The sequence below is a fragment of the Ixodes scapularis genome, unplaced genomic scaffold (genome assembly GCF_016920785.2).
Source record: "Ixodes scapularis isolate PalLabHiFi unplaced genomic scaffold, ASM1692078v2 PGA_scaffold10__122_contigs__length_95168666, whole genome shotgun sequence".
Classification (NCBI taxonomy): Eukaryota; Metazoa; Arthropoda; class Arachnida; order Ixodida; family Ixodidae; genus Ixodes; species Ixodes scapularis.
This window is the reverse complement of record NW_024609836.1, coordinates 17,526,001-17,548,669: the sequence shown is the minus strand read 5'-3', so window position 1 is coordinate 17,548,669 and position 22,669 is coordinate 17,526,001. Positions and strand designations below refer to the sequence as shown.

Here is a 22,669-nt window from a genome sequence, read left to right as displayed (position 1 = left end):
AGAGAAACGAAGCGCATTCCTGTTCTTTAGTTATCATTATTTCTGGGGACGGTCGCGTTAAGCGAGAATCAAAGAGATCGTCGGGCACGGCTCGCGTCTGCTAAGCGGAATTGCCCGTAACGCCGGGTGCTCTCTCCCCAAGAATCCAGTCCTGCAACCTCAAAATCCGACAGAGCCGAATCAGATACCTGACGGACAAAGGCTGGCGGGCGGCTCACCTGCTCGTGGGACAGCCTCTGATGCTCGTTGGGGGGGTGTCCCGGCTGAGGCTTGGCCGCCACCGGAGAGACCTGGTCTCCACCCGCAGAACCCTTCCCGCCGTGGTCCTGCGTGATGCAGCCCCCCCTCTTCGTGAGCCGTGTGCTCCTCGCATTTCCACTACTCTCGGCGGCCTATCTCCCGACACTCTAGAGTGGGGGGTCTCTGTACCCAGCCCACAGGCCAGGTCCGGCCACGGTTTTTCCAGTAACGCCCGGCCCGCTGCTACCCGACGCATAAATAAATGCGCGCGAAACGAACGGAGCCGTGACGCACGTCATAACTGTAAACGAAAATATAAGAAAATGAGAGAGAACTGCATAAAAATGCGGGTTTTCTATCTATACTATTTGTTGTACATCGTTATCACCAATATTACGACTTGTAGTCCCTTATTTTATGCCTGTGTAATTATGTTCTGGTTCTCATTTATAGCGTGCTTGGTATCCTGTGCCATAACTAGAGCCCTGCGCGGATAACAGCTTGAGTATCCGCATCCGCAGACTTTGTATCTGCATCCGAACCGCACCGACAAACGTTTTACATTTTACGACGGTTAAACCAGCTGAACTACCAAAATAGGGAGAGGGGAGTAAAGACAAGCCAGCGATCGCTTGTCTTTACTCCCCTCTCCCTATTTTCGAGGTTCAGCTGGTTTAACCGTTGTAATATGTACCACCAACTAGCTCAGCTTCTACCCCCTTTTTACATTACTGTATTCGTATCCGATATGCATACTTTGTATCCGTATCCAAACTGCATCCGCAAAATGTGGAACCATGTCAATGTTCTTGCTAACCACCACAGGTTACGATTATATTTAGACTAGAAAAATCAGCGGAAATCACGCCAACCGCGTTCTTCCCCGCCGCTTGCGGAATTGGAAACTTTCACCTGTGGCCCCTTAACTCTTCCCTGAAGTCTGAACGCTTAAAAAAAAAAAAAAGGTCATAAAAAAAAAAAAACTTTGGAAAGAGTGGACGAGAAGCAGTGGTAGGAAGACAAAATCCTTTCTGTGATGTTACCGAGCGTACGCGGCCACCTCGAGTCTCACGGTGTTTCGTGTCAGTCAGCGGGCAGATGCGCCGCTAAGATAGAGTCCAAGGCCTGATCGGATTGATTAACATGTTGTTCCAGAAAGATTGCGGCCTGGAGGCGCCCAAATATATATATTGAAAGAAAACTTCTCTTTTATTTTGCTTGGGGCGGCAACGGAGGCTGCGCGCGGCAGCCGCTGGCATTGCTGGCACCCTGGCGTCGTAACTGGACAAATATGAACTGCCAGACTTTCTTGGCTAGAACTCTAAGCATACAAAAAAAGAAACAGGCAATTTACGGGCTGCCTATGTGCGTGCGCTGCTGATTCCGAAACTTTGCAAACCGTGGCGCCGCAGGGTCGTGCTCGCTGTCAAAGCACTTTTGTTTTTGGTATCACGACCACACCAATCTCTGCGGAGAGGGGGAGGTTTCTTCTACAGTATAGACCACTTACAACGTAACCGCTTATAGTGCAGGACCGGGTATAACGCAACTTTTTAAAACCACCGGTTCGCCTCCCATAGAACCCCGTGTAATTACATACCGCTTAAAATGCAGGCGTGCCAAGGGAAATACCGGTCATAGTGCGGTTTCTGGAACAGTCCGCCGATCGCGCCGACAACCGACGCAGCGAGCACGCTTCCCTGTGCGACACTAGATAACGGCGCTAGCCGCAAGCGGCACTCGCAGGCCAAGGAGGTTGCTCGAAGAAGCGGGGAGAAGCGAAGAGGCCATAGTGACGGAGGGACGCATGCATGTGTCGTTCACGTGCGTGCATCCCTCCGCTGCATTGGAAAACAGCCGCAACGACAGACCAATCGCAGATCGAGGAGAAGCGTTCGCGCGCGTTGCATGCCGGTCGCGGGCCGGCTTCTTTTATCCGCAAACATGGCGTCGGTTGTGATCGTCGTCGTAGACGGCGTGGTGGAAGCTCATCGTTCCACGTAAAAGCGTTACTCTTGACTGAATTTTTGTTGTTTGTCGCTATGATAACCCAGCACATACTAGAAGGGAAGATCCACCTACTCGTGCGGCGATGTCGTGGCGGCACTTTCAAAACGGCAGAAACGCCCGTGTCGTCGTGTTTGTTTACTTCGACTACAGTGGTGATTTTTAAGCATTTGTGTCCTCGAACATCGCCCGGATTTCTTATTTGGTGCATTTCATGCGTGTGCTCAAGTTGAAGGTATTACTGGCGCGTACCGTATGAAGGATGCAAATTTTCAAGCATTTTCATCACCGGAGAAAAGTGATTAGGGTTAGCAATCCTGAACGCTCGCAACGTCCGTCTGCAACCCGCGACGCCGTTAAAAGGCTGCGCCAGGCAAAAGCCGCTCATTTCTTTCAAAATGTGTGACACACTTGAAACAGAACTGTACTAGTCTGGTGAAATAACGACTTTTCTCAAACTAAGGTTTATTTTCGTCTAACATAAAATAAATTCTTTTACAAAGGTAGGTTGTCTCATGGCATGTATTTTGGCCTTAAAAACTGATGTTTTGGTTATAGCGTGGTACCGCTTATAGTGCGGATTTCCGCGACTCCCGCGACATACGTTATATACGGTCTACACTGTACTTTCTTGTGACTTGTTCGTTTGAGGTCTTCTTTGCCCGGAGTTTTCACCTCTTTCCCTGCCAAAGAACTAGCTTTCTCAGGACTATTGATGCCCCGCATTCTTTATTTTTTTTTGTTTTTCCATACAGTGTAGACCACATATAACGTATGTCGCGGGAGTCGCGGAAATCCGCACTATAAGCGGTACCGCGCTATAACCAGAACATCAATTTTTCAGGCCAAAATACATGCCATGAGAAACTTACCTTGTAAAATAATTTATTTTATGTTAGATGAAAAATAAAGCTTAGTTTGAGGAAAGTCTTTATTTCACCAGACTAGTACACTTCTCTCTCAAGTGTGTCACACATTTTGAAAGAAATGAGCGACTTTTGCCTGGCGCAGCCTTTTAACAGCGTCGCGGGTTGCGGACGAACGTTGCAAGCGTTCAGGATTGCTAACCCTAATCACTTTTCTCCGGCGATGAAAACGCGTGAAAATTCGCATCCCTTATACGGTACGTGCCAGTAATACCTTCAACTTGAGCACAGGCAGGAAATGCTCCAAATAAGAAATCCGGGCGATGTTCGAAAACAACACAAATGCTTAGAAATCACCACTGTAGTCGAAGTAAACAAACACGACGACACGGGCGTTTCTTCCATCTTGAGAGTGCCGCCACGACATCGCCGCACGAGTAGGTGGATCTTCCCTTCTAGTACGTGCTGGGTTATCATAGCGACACACAACGAAAATTCATAGTCAAGGATAGCGCTTTTACGCGAAACAACGAGCTTCCACCACGCCGTCTACGTCAACGATCACAACCGACGCCATGTTTGCGGATAGAAGAGGCCGGCCCACGACCGGCTCGACCGGCTGGCAACGCGCGCGAACACTTCTCCTCGACCTGCGATTGGTCTGTCGTTGCGGTTGTTCCCAATGCAGCGCAGGGACCATAGAGGGAGGGACGCACGCACGTGAACGACACGTGCGTGCGTCCCTCCGTCGCTATGGCAACTCGAGCATCTCTCTTCGCTTCTCCCTGCTTCTTCGAGCAACCTCCTTGCCCCGCGAGTGCCGCTTGCGGCTAGCGCCGTTATCTAGTGTCGCACAGGGAAGCGTGCTCGCTGCGTAGGTCGGTCGGCAAGCTGTTCCAGAAACCGCACTATAACCGGTATTTCCCTTCGCGCGCCTACGTTTTAAGCCGTATGTAATTACATGGAGTTCTATGGGAGGCGAACCGGTGGTTTAAAAAAGCTGCGTTATACCCAGTACTGCACTATAAGTGGTTACGTTGTAAGCGGTCTATACTGTAGATAGCATTTTTGACGAGATGAAATGCACTAACTGAAGTGATCTTCAGTAAGAATCAGATCTTTTCTAGGATTCCTATGGTTCCTTCGAAACGCGTTCATACATTTCATGGACACACGGTTCGTCGACGCCGTACGTTTTGTGGGCACATGGCCCTGCGACGTTTTGTCGACAATGTATTTCTTCACTAAGCCGCTAAAAGCTAGTGCACGATTCACTAAGGCGTGCTTAACCAAACCATGTCCCCCTCCCCCCCCTGTAATCAAGCGAGACGCAAAAAGTTTGTTATGAAAAGAGCAGGGTTGTGCGCGACGAAACGTCACAGGTTTTTCGATGAAACGAACAAGGGAAGCCTTTCGATCAAACGTCGCATGTCGACGAAATGATCAGTAGATGAAACATCAGTCGACGGACTGAATGCCACCGGACAAAAATTTTGATCCGGATCCGCGGATCTGGATCCTGACATCCACATCTGATCTGCAATCCGCCAAAATCCGTTTAATTTTTATCCGCATCCGCCAGTTTACTGCAGATATCCGCGGATATGCAGGGCTCTAGTCATAACTACTGCATACTATTAGATCTAGCATCCTCGTAAGTCTTATGTCCGATGTAAATATGTGCACGACCTTGCATTTTTTAGAATATTTGCTGTAGTTTAAGTTTTACAGTGAAGCTGTTAAGGGCTAGCTTCCCCGGGATCGTGTCCACCAACAAAGAAATGATGACACCGAACTCTGGACAGCTACTGCCATCTATGAGTGACAGTGGCAACCAGACAACTGGTTGCCGCCGTCGCTCCATAGATGCGGCAACCTTTCTTCGGAGGAAGAAGAGCAGAAGCGGAACGAGCAGCGATGTGTGCAGCAGTGCAAATAGTTCTGCAACTGCCGCTATCGCCTAAAGTTAGACAGCGTCGAGCGCTTCAGATTCCCTTGCGAAAGAAGAGCAGATCGATCGCCTGGAAAGCCCCTGCTGAGAACAGAAGCTACAGCTCCGCTGCTCTTCCTTCTTCACCAGAGTGGAAAGGCTGAAAGTATTTTTGTGTTAGGTACTCATTTAGGCTTATTTCCTCGTTTATACTGTCTCGTTTTATTTTCTGGCCCTTGACACCGCAACAGCTCCCTAATCCGGCCCATCAGCCAAAGCAGGGATTATTCGACCCCCTTAGCTTTGAACTGTTGGTACGAGCTGATGTCATTGCACAATTTAAAGGGACAATGACAAGGTATTTATGCTCGCCAAGGTTTTTATTTGTACATGACATATCAAAGCCACACTACCCAGAAAACAATTTCCGGCTCGAAATTTATTTTCTTTCCTCCTGAAAACCGCCGATCTCTGGCTGGTATGAGTCGCGCTCACTCTCTTTTTCGTGGTCACGGGCCGTTTTTTATGGTTTAGACACAACCACCAACTATAATCAAAATCAAAGTTGTGAGTCATCCACGGCACACACACAGTATTAAAAATAGAAAAGAAATATGATACCTATTTTTTGTGGCTTCTAAAAAACTGCAAATATGGTGATACAAAACGAAAAAAAGTTGCATAGCCACATGATTTTCGCTAACTCACACCTCCCCTATATTTCTTCTTCCTCCCCAATCCAGTTTCGTTTTCTAGCACTTACGTTTTTTGACTTCATTAAAAATATATGTGACGCTGTAGCATAATATTGATTGGGTAGTCTTCTGGCACCTTAAGAAATTGCCTGGCGAAAATTAAAAAATAAATTTTGGGGAGTGTCAGCGTTCCTTTAGAAAGGTGCCGCCCCAAGGACATGTTGGAAATTTTCGATCAGAACAAGAGGGCACAGTCTTGTTTCCTGTCGCTCAACTTTCTCTAGGCAAAAAAAAATAAATATATTGTTGGTTTGACAGTTTTTACTTCTCCTCGCAATTTCAATAAAACTACTCTCACAGGACAAGTCTTGCATTTCGGCAATAGTGAAACAGAAGGGAAGCAATGGCGAAGACCAAACAATGCTCAAAATTTAGATCAACGACGTGAGGCCCTTTTGGGTAAGACATGATTAAAGTAGCACGAACTGGTCAGAGACGAAAAAAAGGCACACATACGACCGGACTGGCGCTGACTTCAAACTAAGTTTACTGCATCATCCAACCAAGCAATATATACCATCACTTGCGGACATAAAGTGGCACGCTTCATAAATACCCTTTGGGTATTTATGATGCGTGTCATTACATTTTGTAGCGTGAGCTACAGTGGCCGAGGTTGAGCAGTTTCGCTTGGCTCCCAAAGATGTCACACGGCACACAGCTGCCGTGCCACAGCCGCCGCCGCGCGCGTCTCGCCGGTCTGTCTATTCCAGAGTCATAGCTGCGGCAGACGCACTGGCGCCGCTGCGTGCCCAGCCGTGCGCCTCCGGTGCGCAGTAGCCAAGTCTGACGCTGCACTGGAGCCGCTTGATAGTGCCTCTCATTTTGTGCGCATAAGCTCACGCTACGTATATCCCGGCATAGCTAAGCTAAGCCACTGCAATTTTTTTTTGGTTAGTTTTGGTGCAGCATTTGCGCTTGGGAGAAGGATGGCGTAGCGAAAGTGGATTGGCGCACAATGGTGCAATTGGTACAGAGCTTCCACCCCTGCAACATTATAAACAACCCTTTCTCATAGACAGTTGGTACATTTCATCTCAAAAATACCGCAAAACTTTCGCTGTAGTGAAATGCAGCTCCAGGGCCACCTCATAGATGGTGCCGGCATGTTCTCTCACCGTAAGATCTTGCGCTTGGTCTTAAGCAGACAGAGGGGTGTGAACCACCCTTAAAGGCTGACCTACAGAGTCGTCTTCTGCCGGGCAGAAAACCGGTCCCCAGTTTCCATCCCTCCATACCCTCTCGCATTCTTCTCTCCTCCTCTACCCATGAGAGCAGGTCTACTACTCCTCGCAGAAAGGAGGAGGGTCTCCCTTTCTGGAATGAGGAAATTGAGGGAGTTTCCTCCTTTCTGGTTGAACTTTACGTGAGGCAGCCTGCAAAACCAATCGCCCCGTTTGCAAGACAGCGTGCCACTCACCCTGCCATTGTCCACCGTAATCTGCGGGGGCTGCTGCTGAGGATGGTGTTGCGGCTGGGGCGGCGGCTGTTGCTGCGGTGGCTGCTGGGGTGGCAACTGCTGCTGCGGATAGTGGTGGTGGTGGTGGTGGTGGTGCTGTTCCGTGGCTGGCGGCCTGGGCTTGGGAGGTGCCAGGGGGGGCTCCTTGGTGGGAGGGGCCCCGCCGTGAGGCGGGCCGCCCTCGGGAGTGCCAGCGTACCGGGGGGGCGACGGGGAGTAGGCCACCTGCGGCGACGTCCGCCGGGGCTGCTGCGGCTGGAAGGGCGGGTAGCCCGACGGGTGCTGCGGGGAAGCGCGCAAGTACCATGCAGTCGAGACCACAAGAAGCCGTTTGAGCAGCCGGGAGATATTGCTGCACGCTCACACGCAAAAGACTTCGGCCAAATCCCACTTGTTTGCTTTTTGACGCACGATGCGTCTTGGGGCTGGGATCCCCGGGGAAAGTGTGACGGAACATCAGGGAAGCCACTACGAAACGTGCGACTCATACTTAGGAGGACAATCCGTACAAAAGAGCAATAAATTGAGAAGAAGAAACGAAACTCCAAATGCGCCCCAGAGGGAATCGAACCCACGACCCCGAGATAGTGAGCTCAACTAAGCTAGCTGGCTTTGTCTCCACCATGGTAGTGTCCGCTAACCGTTCGAATGCAAATGTCCATCGCGGGGCACCGGTGTTTGGTGTTCGGCATGTGCATTCACATTCGGTGTTTGCATTCGGCGTTCATGTTCAAACAGTTTATGGGAAGAAACAATAAATCCAAGGCTTGCCCACCATCACATAAAAAAGGACAAAGTCAGAGTGTGTATCAAAGTGGGCATAGCCCGCTGCATCAGGTCAGTCCTTTGCACACCCCAGCTTGGGTATTCCCACTTGGCGGGGTTGTAACAAGTTGACAATAAAGCTGGCGCCACCAAGTGACGACAATCATAATTACCATACCCTTGGCCGTTTATGAGCTTGCAACATTGCTAGCGTGAAGTCACGGGCAAATATCCCGAGATGCATCGTACTTCCTCGATGGCTGGTTTTGAAGCACTCGCCAGAATTTGTTGGTTGGAACAAAAAAAAAAAAAGGCTTGAGGTACAACTAAGAACTTCTTATGAGCTGTGAATGCAAAAGCATGAATGTCGTTCTTGCGCGCGTCCTTGTGAAGTTGCTGTGCCTCACTGACATCGGCGCATGGTTCTGTGCCGCCGCTCTATCGGCAGCACAGAATCGGCTGCAGGAATCGGCTGGCGCGCTCGGGCGGCCATACTGCCTCCCGAGCGCGCCAGCCAATTCCTTTAGCCGGCACGCAGCGCCATGGGGTGGTGCTGATTGAAAGTGATGCACAGCGGCCTCCCTCGGCTTCATTTAATTGCAGTTGTGCATGGCTTTTTGCGCGGCTTCAAAGCTAGGATGCCTCAGATTGCGGCTCCACAAATTTATCTGCCGTTTGGCGCAGCTAATGACGTCGGCTCACTTCATAGAACAGTTAATGCTTTCGATTCTGTGCCCCTTTAAAAGATTTTGGCAAGTATGCAAGTATAGAGACGGGAGATATATGCTAGGACAGTGGTTGTCTACCACTGATGTGTCGGGGAACTCTTGGGGACCTGCAAATGTGTTAAGGGACCCCATGCCAGTGGGGGAAGGGGAATAGCAGTGTAAAAAGGGCATCCTTATTGTTACAGATCACAAATGCATCTAGTAAAATGATGAATGCATGGATAGATGATAACAGCTGTACCTTTTATAATGGTTATGCCACCTAATCAGGGTCAACAAAAAAAGATGTTTTTTTTTTAAAGGAAAGAGGGCTTTGTGGACGTTAAAGATGGCTTTGCAGACCCCAGTAGGTTCGGCGGAACCCATTTGAGAATCACTGTTCTAGAACATAGCGGCAATGGCAGAGAAGAAATCAAAGTTGCAAATGGAAACAGTTGCCAGGTCTTCGCTCTCCCCACCTAAATATTACAACCGAATCTCGTTAATTCAAACTCGAGGGGGATCAAAAATTTTTTTGAATAAAGCAAAGTTTGAATTATTGGGAGTTTCCTCGCATAGAGATGCATAGGATGGGACCTGCACGTTAGTTTGAGTTATCTGCAAGTTTGAATTAAGAGTTTGAATTAATGAGATTCAACTGCAATAATCTTGTCGACCATTCTTGCAGCCCTATAGCCAGCTGCACCATTTTAGTCTGGGTTACTGTAAATGACACCATATTCACGGAACTTGATTTATCTTAAATCTGCCAGAGATGCTGCTCTTTCAAATTCTTTGTAGTGGCAAAATGTTGCGATTGTGAGTAAGCTACCTCTTGGGGGCCATATGTGGTCAAAATACAGCAGAACCTGGTTCCCCCTTTGTTCCCACTTTATATGCTTTCCTGGCTGTTGACGATTGCCGGTTCCATCCAACTCCCACAGGGATCCCTGGACGGGTCAACCCTCTGCATATGGAAGCAGCTGTCCCAAGCCAATGTGCCCCTTCCGGCAAGAAGCCCCGACAAGGCCGGCGAGAAGCACCTACCTCGTGCACGCCGTACTGAGGCATTGGTGAAGGCTGGCTACCGTTGATTGAATTCCCATTTGGAATGTGGGGTTGCTGTCCTGCCGGATGCTGGACGGGGTGCTGAACGGGGTGCTGGGTAGGGTGCTGGAAGGGGTGCTGAGCTGGGTGCTGCTGGGGGGGCCCGACGGGGTGGCCTTTGGCAGGGGGATAGCCGGAGGGGTCCCATTCCGGCTCGTAGCGGTCCTGTGCGGAGTCCCAGCTCTGCCGGTGTGGGGCCTGGTGTGGGGCCTGGTGTGGGGCCTGGTGTGGGGCCTGGTGCGGGGCCTGGTGTGGCTGCCCGATGCCCAGCTGCTCTCTGCTCACGTAGCGGCCCTGCGGATCCTGCCAGGCGGGGGGCAAAACGTCTGACCTCTGAGATGCTCTGGGTCGTCTATGTGGCCGTAAGCAGGTTTGTATAAACGTATCAATTTAAACTTTTCACACAAGTGTCTTTAGGTCTCACAAATTTTATCTCAGTTCACCCTACGCACAAAATGAAAACGGTAAAAACGAGATTTATTTTACTTTTTTTTTCTTTCTGAAACCTAGGCTCGTAAAATTTGAGCATGATTAATGCACCACCTAAAGGCACCTTTGTGAAATGTTTCCTGGCACTCGTTTCATTTACAAAAAATTTTGTACGCCCAAGTAGCGGTTGGACACCCTAAAGAATCGGGGATCTCAACCTTTTCTATCTTGGGGAACCCATATTCACGTGAAAAGGGAATTTCTCCGAGTCTAGTCTCGATGCAATAAAGCGGTGCAGGGGGACCTTGCAAACAGTAACACACTATCACGGACAATACAAGGTGAAACGGTCCTTCGTGCATCTTTGGCATATCTGCCATTTTCTGAGAGAGCTTTCATACTTTTGACTATTTCACAAATTATGAAAGAATGAAGCTTGTGGAGACCACAAACGAAGGAAAAGGCTGGATAGTGTGTTTTGGCTCGTGTTATCCGCAGGGGTACATGTGTGTTTGGAACATACCGTAAATCCCATAAGGACGCCCACCCAATACAATGTAGACCGCACATAACGTATGTCGCGGGAGTCGCGAAAATCCGCACTATAAGCGGTACCGCGTTATAACCAAATCATCAATTTTTCAGGCCAAGATACATGCCATGAGACAACTTACCTTTGTAAAGAAATTTATTTTATGTTAGATGAAAAATAAAGTTTAGTTTGAGGAAGTCTTTATTTTACCAGACAAGTACACTTCTCTCTCAAGTCTGTCACACATTTTGAAAGAAATGAGCGGCTTTTGCCTGGTGCAGCCTTTTACCGGCGTCGCGGGTTGCGGATGGACGTTGCGAGCGTTCAGGATTGCTAACCCTAATCACTTTTCTCCGATGAAAACGCGTGAAAATTCGCATCCTTTATACGGTACGTGCCAGTAATACCTTCAACTTGAGCACAGGCATGAAATGCTCCAAATAAGAAATCCGGGCGATGTTCGAAAACACAAATGCTTAGAAAGCACCACTGTAATCGAAGTAAACAAACACGACGACACGGGCGTTTCTGTCGTCTTGAGAGTGCCGCCATGACATCGCCGCACGAATAGGTGGATCTTCCCTTCTAGTATGTGCCGGGTTATCATAGCGACACACAACAAAAATTCACGGTCAAGCATAGCGCTTTTACGCGGAACGATGAGCTTCCCCCACGCCGTTACAGCCCACTGTAACGCCGTCTACGTCGATGATCACAACCGACGCCATGTTTGTGGATAGAAGCAGCCGGCCCGCGACCAGCATGCAATGCGCGCGAACACTTATTCTCGACCTGCGATTGGTCTGTCGTTGCGGTTGTTTCCAACCTTTCCAACGCAGCAGAGAAACGCACGCACGTGAACGACACGTGCGTGCGTCCCTCCGTCGCTATGGCAACTGAAGCCTCTCTCTTCGCTTCTCCCCGCTTCTTCGAGCAACCTCCTTGCCCCGCGAGTGCCGCTTGCGGCTCGCGCCGTTATCTAGTGTCGTACAGGGAAGCGTGCTCGCTGCGGCGGGCTGTTACACAAAACCGCACTATAACCGGTATTTCCCTTCGCGTGCGTGCATTTTAAGCGGTATGCAATTACATGGAGTTCTATGGGAGGCGAACCGGTGGTTTAAAAAAGCCGCGTTATACCCGGTCCTGCACTATAAGCGGTTACGTTGTAAGTGGTCTATACTGTATGAAGAGATAAATGGTGAAAAACAGGAGGTAGCCCACCTCATTTTTTTCACCCTTTATCTTCATATTGGTTGGGCGCCTTGATGGGATCTACCATATGTTCCAAACAAGCATTTACCTTCCCGGATAACAAGAGCCAAGATACCGGATCCGGACTTTTTCTTCCTCCGTGGTCTCCACAAGCTTCATTATTTTTTAATCTGTGAAATAGTCCAATGTCACGGGACGGCACACCACGGAAACTGACACAACAGATTGCGGACGCTGCAGATCCGCGTTTCACGGTGCGATAAACATGCAAAAACCTGCTCCAAATCTGTGTGCCATGAGAACCAACATTGCGTGTGCAAATCACGGACAAAAATGCGGGAACTCGATGAGAACTAGCTTATCACAAATACCGGTACCGAAGATCAAGCGGTTGATGTTATTCCTGTCAGATATCGCTTGATGTCCGACAAGAATTAGGGTGAGCGAGGTTTTGAAATTTTTATGTTATGTAGCCAGAAAAACTAGATAGGCAATCTCTCGGGGAAAGGTGTTCATGCGGGACTTTACAGTAGCCCTGAGGCCACAAAACAGGGGAATATTTTAGATTCAATCGGGAATAAGCACTAAGGAGTTTAGAAACTCGTTGGAATCCAAATTAAAGTAGTTTCAGAACGCTATTTTTGGCTAGCAGTGGACCATTTTAGGAAATCACCAGTTCAGGAGATTCTGGTATGAAAATGTGTGAGCACATGCTCAAGCAATGTGTGGGAGTTCCTATGACCGAGGAAGCAAGATCTTGCTTATTCTATTGAGCCGCGCCGACCTACATGGGGCTCCCCTGAAGTCTCTATTGTTCCTACTGTGGCTTATCTTTTTGCCCCGCAAGTTTGTTCCAAGACACTTCTCACCCCCCTTTCCTAATCCGTGCATTGTTTTATCCTCGGAATCCTCGAACCACGTTTTCAGCCACGTGGCGCCACTTATTTCTGAAATAATGAATTTCACGACAACCCAAATTGATGAATCATCGTCCTTCATTTTCTATGTATGAAGACAGAATTTACAAGGTCTGTCGAGTTCTTCCGCATTAGGTATGGCTGTGCCAGCAGAGGTTATCAATGACAAAGGGGAGAATCATTTAATGCTCGATTGGTACGAATACCGGCCTCTTGGAGTCAAGGCCAGCCCCCAAGCGATCGGCTCGTCATTGATAATAAACGCCTCGACACACGCGCTGCAATAATTTTGAAGAGGCAAAGAGTGGAGCGGCAATGTTTGGTGCGATTCACAAATATCTACAATTGCGCTTTTGGAAACTGTCACCAACTGCCGACACTGTCCTGTGAGCGCCGTCGGGCGGATACCGAGGAACCACTTTTTACAGCGAAGCTGTTATGTGCTAGAACCTGGATAATAATGCATTCATGGATATTAACAAAAAAACTCCCATTTAAATGGCGCTCCTTCGTTCCAATCGGTCGTGGCAAGTATAAATAAAAAGAAGGGGCAACCCATGTGAGTCAGCCTTCCTTGGCATTATTAGATTAGATGGTCCTGATCCCTTGTTATCATATACGGTCACCAACTTATCTCAGCTAAGATTGCGCTATGACGAGGCTGAGGGCAGAACGCGCTGATCTAACCTCCTTTTCTTTCGCTTCCGCGATGCTGATAAAGAGACTTGGGCTCAATCAGAACAAACTGTCCTCGAGGTGTGCCTCAAAAAATTGGGTTTAGAACTTGCCCATTAGTGACCATTAGGCAATGATCACTTTAGTCACTAGAATTAAATAAAGACAATTAAACAATGAAGTCGTGTACGTGTCTTCATTGTAATCATATGGAAATCGTATTGATGTCGTATAGTTGTTGTAAAGATAACAGCTTCGCTAGTCCTCCATCTTCACTTGAAGTGGATGGGCTCTACTACTGATATCCACTAGAGGGGGCTGGATGGCGCATTGAGCAAACAGGTATGAAGCCACCGGAAGTAAGCGGCTTGTCCCGGAAGTGAGCGCTCGGCAGGCTTTGTAACCTTTCCGAGTGATGGTTCGAAAAGCGTCGACGGCGCTGGATTTTCGCTTCTCACCTCAAGAGAGCCTGCTTGTTGTGTAGTAAGAGCGCATGCAGACCCGAGAAGTATCATGGGAAGCCATTCATTGTAAACATTTTGAGATTCTAGTTGATCAAGTGTGCATATGTCCCAAGTTCAAATGCCTAATTTTCAACATTTAATTCAGAGCATGGTTATTAAAACCCACTCAAAGACACCGGAAAGTACGGACCAAAACATTGACTGAATGCACTAGGAAGCCCAGCAGACGCCCGACTTCCGGGACAAGCATCAAACTTCCGGTGGCTTCATTTGCGCCCTGCTCGAAGAGCGGCTATGCGCCATCCAGCCCCTATAATAGAGATCAGTAAGCTCTACAATCTTTTCAGACGCGGTAAACACACCAATGGAAGACGCGTTCGAGTGAGCTGCGTCCGCGGAAGCCCCACCTGGTGGCCCGGGTAGTAGCTGCCGTTGTGGGGCGGCGCAGTTGTTGTGCCGTGGGCCGGGTGCTGGGGGTAGCCCTGGTGGGGGGGCAGGGGCCGGTGCGGGGGTTGCCTACCCGGAGACCCTCCGGGTGACACGCCACCCCCCAGGGCCTCGTGCTCCGGCACAGGGGGCGGCAGGCGGCTGAGGTCCCGCTGCATCGGGGGCGGGCTCTCCTTGCGCAGAGAGTTGGACCGGGTCACCGACACGGGGCCCCCCGGTCCCCTCGAGGGGCCCCTGCCCACGGGGCTTGGGCTCGTGCCCCCGCTTGGCCCCCCGCGCACTATCGTCTGCAGGAGAAGAGACGAGCTACGGATGAAGAAAGCCGAAGAGCCGGCTGTCCGCTTTGGACGACCAATATTATGTTTGTGCGGGAGTGTTCGCTTACGTTTTTGCGCGTTACGTTACAAGTCACTGGCACGTCCCTATACTTAGTATGTTGCGTGAGCAGCTACTGCTTGAATTAGTTCCCACTCTTGAAGCACGCATGTCCCGGTGACTCGACGTAATCGCAAGTGAGCTCCCGTAACGACGCAACGTAAGCAAATGCTGCTGTGTGAGCAAGTAATATTATGCGATAACGCGGACTCATTGGACGTGAGTAGGCTTTTGAATGCCAAAGTGCGAAACCATGTAGAGTAAGATTGAGTAAATTTTAAAACACCGTCTTTGTTAGCCCGGAATATCGGCATTCGTGATACGATGTATTGCACAACACTGCCTCACTTTGATCGTAGAACTTACCGTAGAAGGTCTACAACGAAATGCGTCCGAATACGTGCAACGAGAAGAGCAGAAAGTTACGGAAAAGTCGACAAAAACTGTAACATGGCCGCCAAATTTAGCGGGCTCACAAGCTTGGAGAAGCTCATAAATAATGCTCAGTGCTGCTCAATACACGCAGCATATTTCGTGTCTCCCGACTCTATCTGTACGATTGAGATGCATTTAAATATTTTTTAACAGTGGTGCTGCCAGTGTATCAGGCCCCTGTTGTCTGCTGTAATGTTAAAGGGATACTTCAACGAAATTTGAAATATTCCCGTCACGTTCAAAAATAGGTTCAATATGATCCACAATATCCGTAAATAACTATCGCTCGTTTGTATTTCGAGCCTGGTGGCTGTATTTTTCGTTATAAACGGCCCCCTCCGGCAAGCGCTCAGAGAAGGCCCAGCGGAGACCACGTGACATCCAACGCAATCGTGACGTAGGTCGTCTCGGGACGAGCAAAGCTACGGCGAGGCTGACGTCGAGGGGATGGCCTAGTCGTTCCAGCCACTGAAGCGGCTGCTTCTGTACGAATTTTGAGTGAGGGGTAATCTTCTATAATCTTGTAGGGGGACAATAGCGACTTCTGCAACATACAAAAGGCATTCTCGGAAAGAGGGGAGTTCCTCCTTCTCTCTTCTCTCGTCGTGGCCGGAGGCGAGACAGTCACCGTCACTAGCTGTCAAGGTTTCTAGACGGGCATTACAAGAGAGGCGTTAGCGACATCTACCAGGTGCTCTTTGTTGATCGTTCTATATGTTTTAAAATTCCTTTTCGTGACTTTTTTAACAAGATATTGGTATGTCCGATGTGATGCTGCTCCTTTGAACACATTTAGACCAAAAAATGAGCGCCGAAATTTCGTTGTAGTATCCCTTTAATACAAGAAAAAACAACACGTATAACCAGCTCTGCAGTTCAAATTATGGTACACCTAAAGATATCTTCGACAATAACTCGATTAAACTACTTTCAATGCCTATTGGCAACTTCAGCGTAATTGCCAGCGCCGGTGGCTAGAACAGAAAGCTGTAGCGGCAGATTATCTCGTCACCTTTCTCGAGCTAATCAGATATTTACGGTGTCTGGTGGTCTAAACATGAAGCCGTGAAAGTAGGGAAAGGACAAGGGTGAAAAGTCGGGCCAGCTGGTAATCCATAGTATTTAAAAAGTGCAACGAAGCACGTGCAAGGAAGATAGACAGAGACACAGTGCTGTGTCTCTGTCTTGCTTGTTTGTGTCTCGTTGCACTTTTTAAATATTAAGGTACAAAATAAAAGTCAGCAATAGACACCTCTTTCAGTAACTTTAGCAGCTGGGGTCCTCTAAATTTGGACAGAGTTTGTTGATTTTTCTCAAAAAACATCGAGAACCTGGAAAGAAACAATTTTGGGAGATGTCTCGACACCATATGGCAGAAGCTACTGCTCCGCGTCGAAACCTTAAAGATTTCTTGGGGAAGTCAGAAGCCCTTTAATGGTTCCAATAACAACCTGCGCCTCACGAGGCATTTGCACTCGAAACCGAAACTCTCCCAATCCCAGAAAGAACAAAAGAATGAGGAAGAATGGGGCGTACGTACGTGCAGTTTCATGTCGAGGATCTCGGTGGGAGTGATGTGGGAGGGGTCCACGATGGGCTTGGGCCGGTCCTGGCCGGAGCCGATGAGGCTGGCCCATTGCGGGGGCAGGCCCACAAAGCGGCCCTCCCGCCGGTCGAAGCCCGTGTGCACCCGGTGCTCGAAGTTGCTGGGCGCAGAGATGATGGGCTTCTTCTTCTTCTTGGCAAACATCCTGGGGCACCGTCTACCGGCTGCTGCCGCTTCCGTTGCCGGGGCAAACCACGGGCCTGCAAGCAGAGCGTACCGCCCGTCAGCGACAGTGGTCTTTATGGGAGAGCCGCGGCACCACGGTAAGGTAGCAGCCCATACCGTGGGAGCTGCGTCTAAGAATCTCCATTGGCTATGGATAAAGCTTTTGACACAACATATGTAAGGCTAGAACGACATGGTCTTTCGACCGTCGACGTAATGACCATCGTGACATCCTGAAACGGTGCATGGAACGTGTTTTCAATTCGTCTGTTTAGCGTCCTATACTGACGATGCACTGAAAGTGGTTCCAAAATGGCGACAAATTAAGTCACAAGAGCCGTCATGTGATGCCGTCGGATGTCGCGATTCTGGTAGTCGGATGTGGGAATGCCAAAGAGAATGCCGTCATGGCGTCCGACTTCGTGTCTGCCAGGCTGCAGCTGCAGGAGCACGGGAGTGTGCCGTACCAACCTCAGATGTGCCAGAATTGCAACAGCATGACACTAATTTGAGGTCGTGAGGCGAAAATTGGGGGACCACGAATGAGGACGTAGTATATACATGTCGGTCCGAGATAGGTCCCGGGCACCACACCCCAACGGATGGCAAACCGGATGGAAACGGCGGCCGCCTTTTGGCGTCCAATCAAGAGAAGCCGAGAAAAAAAGCTGAATTTGGATCTTTGTCCAAGATGCCAACACAGGCTGCCCTGGACCATGCCACAAGTATCACTATGTGAAAGGGAAAGTAACAACTTTCTTTACTCCACTGACTTAGCTGGTAAAAAGAACAGATGCCTTTATGAAAACTCATTTTGCCTCCCCATCACACAGATTGCCAGCACCCATAAAGTGTCACTTCTGAGAGTGGGCTACTCATATACTTAATAAGACTACCCACTGCGTTCGGAACTTTACTAGCCAGTTATTAAGGTTTGAAAATCATACTTTAGTTGGTGGTGCAGTTTAAGAACAAATAGTGTGGGTGAACTTACACAAATTATAGGGTGGACGCAATTGGACTACGACATATATATATACTTATGAACCATAATACATTGTAATATACTTAATATAAAAAAGTAACAAAAAATAAAGTGGACAAATAATAAAGTAATATTACAAGCCAATAGTATGCACAGGTCATGTGAGATAACGGTCTAAGGCAGGGGCTCTCAAACTGGGTTCTGCAGAACGCAGTTTGTCCCCTTCGATGCACATAAGCTCAAACTAAAACACCTCGAACCAAGCCAACCACACACACGACGAAGCCTCACCAGCCTCACCGTCTCTCCTCGGCAGTAATGTACACATGGGCTGAGGTTCCGGGCAGAGGCTCCGGGGGCCTTAGCCCATCTGTGCGTGTGCGTGCACTTCCGCACTCACACGCACAGATGGCATGCACGCCGCCCACACATCTGTGTGACTCCTGAACGACATAACTATAAAGATACCTATTGATACTATTTTTATGACGCATAATATTTCCTATTAGTCTTAGAAAACAGTAAGGTCACGTGACATATATTAGCCTTAAAAACAACAATAAAATGTAACCTCTTTATTTTTATATCTTATATTTATTTATAAGAAAGTATAATATGTACATAAAAACAAATAATGTCCTTATAGTCACGTGACCTTTTGCGTGGATGGAGCCTTATCTCCTCCCGACTTGGCTACGTCCCCGCGCGTGGATGTAGCCTCGGTCATAAAAAAGTGGAGAGGTTTCTTGTCACTAATGATCACAGAAAGAGATTTTTATGGCTCCAATCCAAGGCCGTGCGAATGTTACGTAACCATGGAAAGGGGATGCAGTGACGGGCGGAGAGACTATCACGTGCTCCATTCAAAAAGCAGGATTGGCCGAAATGGTCCGTAACATCCACTGCGGTCGGACGTAAGGTAAAAGGGAGTGTAGGTCGAGCCTCCAAAAATAAGCTATGGTCACACAAAACACGAGTATGTTTCTTTTCATTTTTTTCCAAAAAAAAAGGAACTCTTTCACGACCGGCGGAGACTTGTCCGGCGAAAAGGCAGCCTTCCAGTGCCACCGGGAATCGTAAAAGATCTCCATCTCTAGAAACCGTAACTGTAAAGAACCAGTACAAACCGATTTCATATATACAACGGTAACCATAACCAGTCCATTATAATTTTCGGTTTGAGTCCCCGCTCCTGGGGATCGATGGGATGGCGGGCGTCTGAACCCCGCCGCAGCAAACCGACTTCCTGACTTGGTCCGCCACCGGGACGCGACCAAAGGGTGGTAAAGCAGCCAATACCATTTGCAATAGCTGGCTCGCATTCTTCCTCGTTCCTAATCGTGACAGTAACCGTTTTACTTCTGGTTTGCGTGCCACAGTAAGTCGGGGGCAGTGGCGTAGGCAGAGGGGGGGGTTTGGGGGGTCGAAATCCCCCCCAAAATGCCAAACCTACCCCCCACCCCTGGTGGGCCCGCTCGCTCCACTGCACACGCAGTCGGTTTCGCACAGGTCATGAAGCAAAGGGGAAGCACGGACTGTCTCAAACTTGTATGCTTTCGGGAAAAGTGTTTGTGGGGTAGAAAATGCTAAAATGAATAAAATAGGCAATATTCCTCCATTTGTGTTTATTTGATGGAATGTGGAACTTGATCTCAGATATATAGAGAATGGATATTTCGAAACACTTGTGGGGTGAAGGATGGCAATTTTAGGGCCAAGTATAACAAACTATCCTTACTAAAATACACAGTTCAATCAAACCAAAGCGAACATAATAAAACAAACGCATGGTGATAATATAAAACAATGCCAGTGATGTAAGTATTATTAAATGAATTGTAAAAACAACTGCACTGTAACCAACGGGTGGCGCTGTGCTCACGCACACCTTGAGTACTGATCAGAATTACGTGCCTTCGACTAAAATTAATAATATAGAGTTTATTTCCATCGTACGTTGATGGTGGCGATCAAGGAAAAAAGTTGCATGGCACAGCTTGACAAGTCGAAGAAAAAAAAAGTACATTCACAAATCTTGATTACCCACAATTTAACAAAGCGTTCGGACATAATATATTTTATAATCTGCCATAACAGGAAAGTGTTATTTGCAGACAAGTTCTGAGACCCCAAAAGTTTAGTTCATATTCAGATTCATTTGTAGAGAAAAGTAGTCGAATTTCTTTAATAGACAATGTACTGAATTCCAATCTTTTATCTTAAAGTAGGTTTAGTATTTTTGGGATAGTATGATTAACAATTTGTGCGCCATTGTTCGCTTATGCAGTGACCACCTCTCAACATTCCGCGCGACGGGTAGAACAGGCGTGAATAGTTTCAGACAGCTCTCCAAAGTTTATCAAAAAGTTTGTACCCCTAATTTGTTCTAGTTTTAGACTAGTGACAAGTCTATAGCTAAATAGAGCATGTATACGAATAACGGGAAACCTCTTAAATAAACTAGCTGTGTGAAAATCAAATGGAACGTCTTCTATAGCCCTTAACGCTTTTTTTGTCTTTTTTGCAGCAACTGTTTTTTTTTTTAGATTCGTTGACGTTGTTGTACCCAAGACTAAATTACAATAGTTTATGTGGGAGTAAGATAACGAATTGTATATTCATAATTTCACATTTGCTGGTAACATGTACCGGTGGCGGTTTATCACACCTACTACTTGTGACAGCTTAGAAATAAGGTAGTTGACATGACTATACCATGACATATTCTCGGTAAAAATTACACTTTTAAAAAGCCTCTAACACGCAAAAAAAAAAAAAAATTTTTCACGCTAGGCGTTAAGATGGCATGTCAGGACGTTACAAAAAAATTGTTTCACTAAAGAGTTGTGGAGTTTTTTTTTATAATAATAGAAATAGGAGGCCGAATTCAAAGTTCCCGTCAGTGCACTGTGATGTAACAGTGTACCGCAAGGTGTCAAGGCGGTCAGAAGTGAGGCATCGGCAGAAGTCACGTGAGTTGTATCCCTCCTCGTGCACACCGCGAGTGCGTGAAATATTTTTGAAATATTTTTGTTCTCTGCACCTTTTACAATCTATATTTTGGAGGAGTTCAAAACGATATATTTTGTAATCGTGACTAGCTTATGTTTTGAACGAAAAAACACTGCTTTTGTTTTTTCGACGCTGATTTGTTGTTAATTAATACGACACTAAATTGCTAATGCAGATAACACCTAATTTTCCATGTACAACAGCACATTGACATTTCAGCTAAAAAAAAAAAAAAAACTTGTGTCGTGGGCATAGCTCATAAATGTTGCATCAGAGTTAATTTTCACAATTTTAATAACGTAAATATTGAAAAGAGAAGGACCTCGTATACATCCCTGTGGAACACCAGCAAGAATACGCTTCGAACTTGACGAATATCCATCAATATAAACTCATAGGATTCTATGCTTTAGGTAAGACTTCACTAACTGCAAAGCATGCCCCCGAATCCCAGATGTATCAAATTTTGCTAATAAAATTGCATGATTGAGGCTACCAAAAGCTTTTGTGAAGTCTATGAATGCTCCAAGAACAATTTATTTTTCTTAAAAATTTTGCAAGATGAATTCTTTCTGCACGAGAAGGGCAGCCTCGGTACATTTATGATTTATAAAACCAAACTGTGAACCAGTTATCAAGTTATGCATAGTTGAAAAATTGGTTAGACCTGTATGAGGTACCTTTTCAAGTGCTTTAGAAAATACTGGCAATATTGAAATCCGTCTTTAATTACACATATCATTTACACTTCCCTTTTTGTGTAGTACTGACACTTCGGCTATCTGCATTCGTTTAGGAAAAACACCAGTCACCAAAGAAAGATTAAGTATATGCGTTAGCACTGACGCTAAGATATGAACAACATACTTAACAGGGCTTATTTGTAAATCATCCACGTCACAAGCTCCACTATTCTTGAGTTGTAAAATCATATGAATGACCTCAGGTTCTACAACCGGATCTAAAAAAATCGAGCTGCTGTTTCTATCATCATCAAGAACACAAGAATTTACAGTATCAATCGTCTTTGGATATTAACAAAATGCTTGATAAAAGCATTTGCCAAAGAACATCTGGTTAGTTCAACACCGTTACGCACTATTTCGTTAACTGAAATAGATGAACAGTTTTGATTTAAAAGAAAGTTTAACTCCTTCCACCTGACGTCCCTACACACCTCTGCTGACTTGAGCACCTTGAAGTAGTAGCATTCTTTGGCACGCCGTAAATTACCACGAATAAAAAAAGTAACTGTGACTAGTTATTTCAGAAAGCAATTTACAGGCTCTCTTAAATGCCAAGCGGCTGCACATTAAGATGCAGCCGCCTAGGTTCACGGCAAAGAATATCCAGGCCGTCCTCTGCTTAAACTTTAATGTCGCGGTGAGCATTCAAAAGTGCTAGACCGAGCAGTTGCTCATTCGAGGTGGAGGCTCTCAGGTATGTTTTCAACTGTCGCAGTGAAGCGAAAGAGATCTCAGTTTCCGCTTTTGTTACAGGCAGAGTTGCCGGGATCTAGAAGAGACGATGGACGTTTGGGAATAGGGCGTCCGAACAGAGAGCGACAGCCTGCAGCGCA

The 22,669-nt window shown here is 47.3% G+C and overlaps 1 protein-coding gene across 3 annotated transcripts in view; it reads right to left on the bottom strand.

Annotated features, from left to right (window-relative positions):
- Positions 1 to 22,669, bottom strand: part of LOC8039870 (serine/threonine-protein kinase PAK 4) — an 84,341-nt gene that overhangs the window by 30,036 nt on the left and 31,636 nt on the right. For all 3 annotated transcript variants that reach the window (XM_042287446.1, XM_029975941.4, XM_042287451.1), the window contains exons 2-6: positions 16,863 to 17,128; positions 14,473 to 14,799; positions 9,777 to 10,139; positions 7,219 to 7,539; positions 219 to 326 (exon numbers count right to left, since the gene is read on the bottom strand). In XM_042287446.1, coding sequence (XP_042143380.1) covers positions 219 to 326; positions 7,219 to 7,539; positions 9,777 to 10,139; positions 14,473 to 14,799; positions 16,863 to 17,072 — 1,329 coding nt within the window. In that variant the 5' untranslated portion in view covers positions 17,073 to 17,128. The remainder of the gene's footprint in view (positions 1 to 218; positions 327 to 7,218; positions 7,540 to 9,776; positions 10,140 to 14,472; positions 14,800 to 16,862; positions 17,129 to 22,669) is intronic.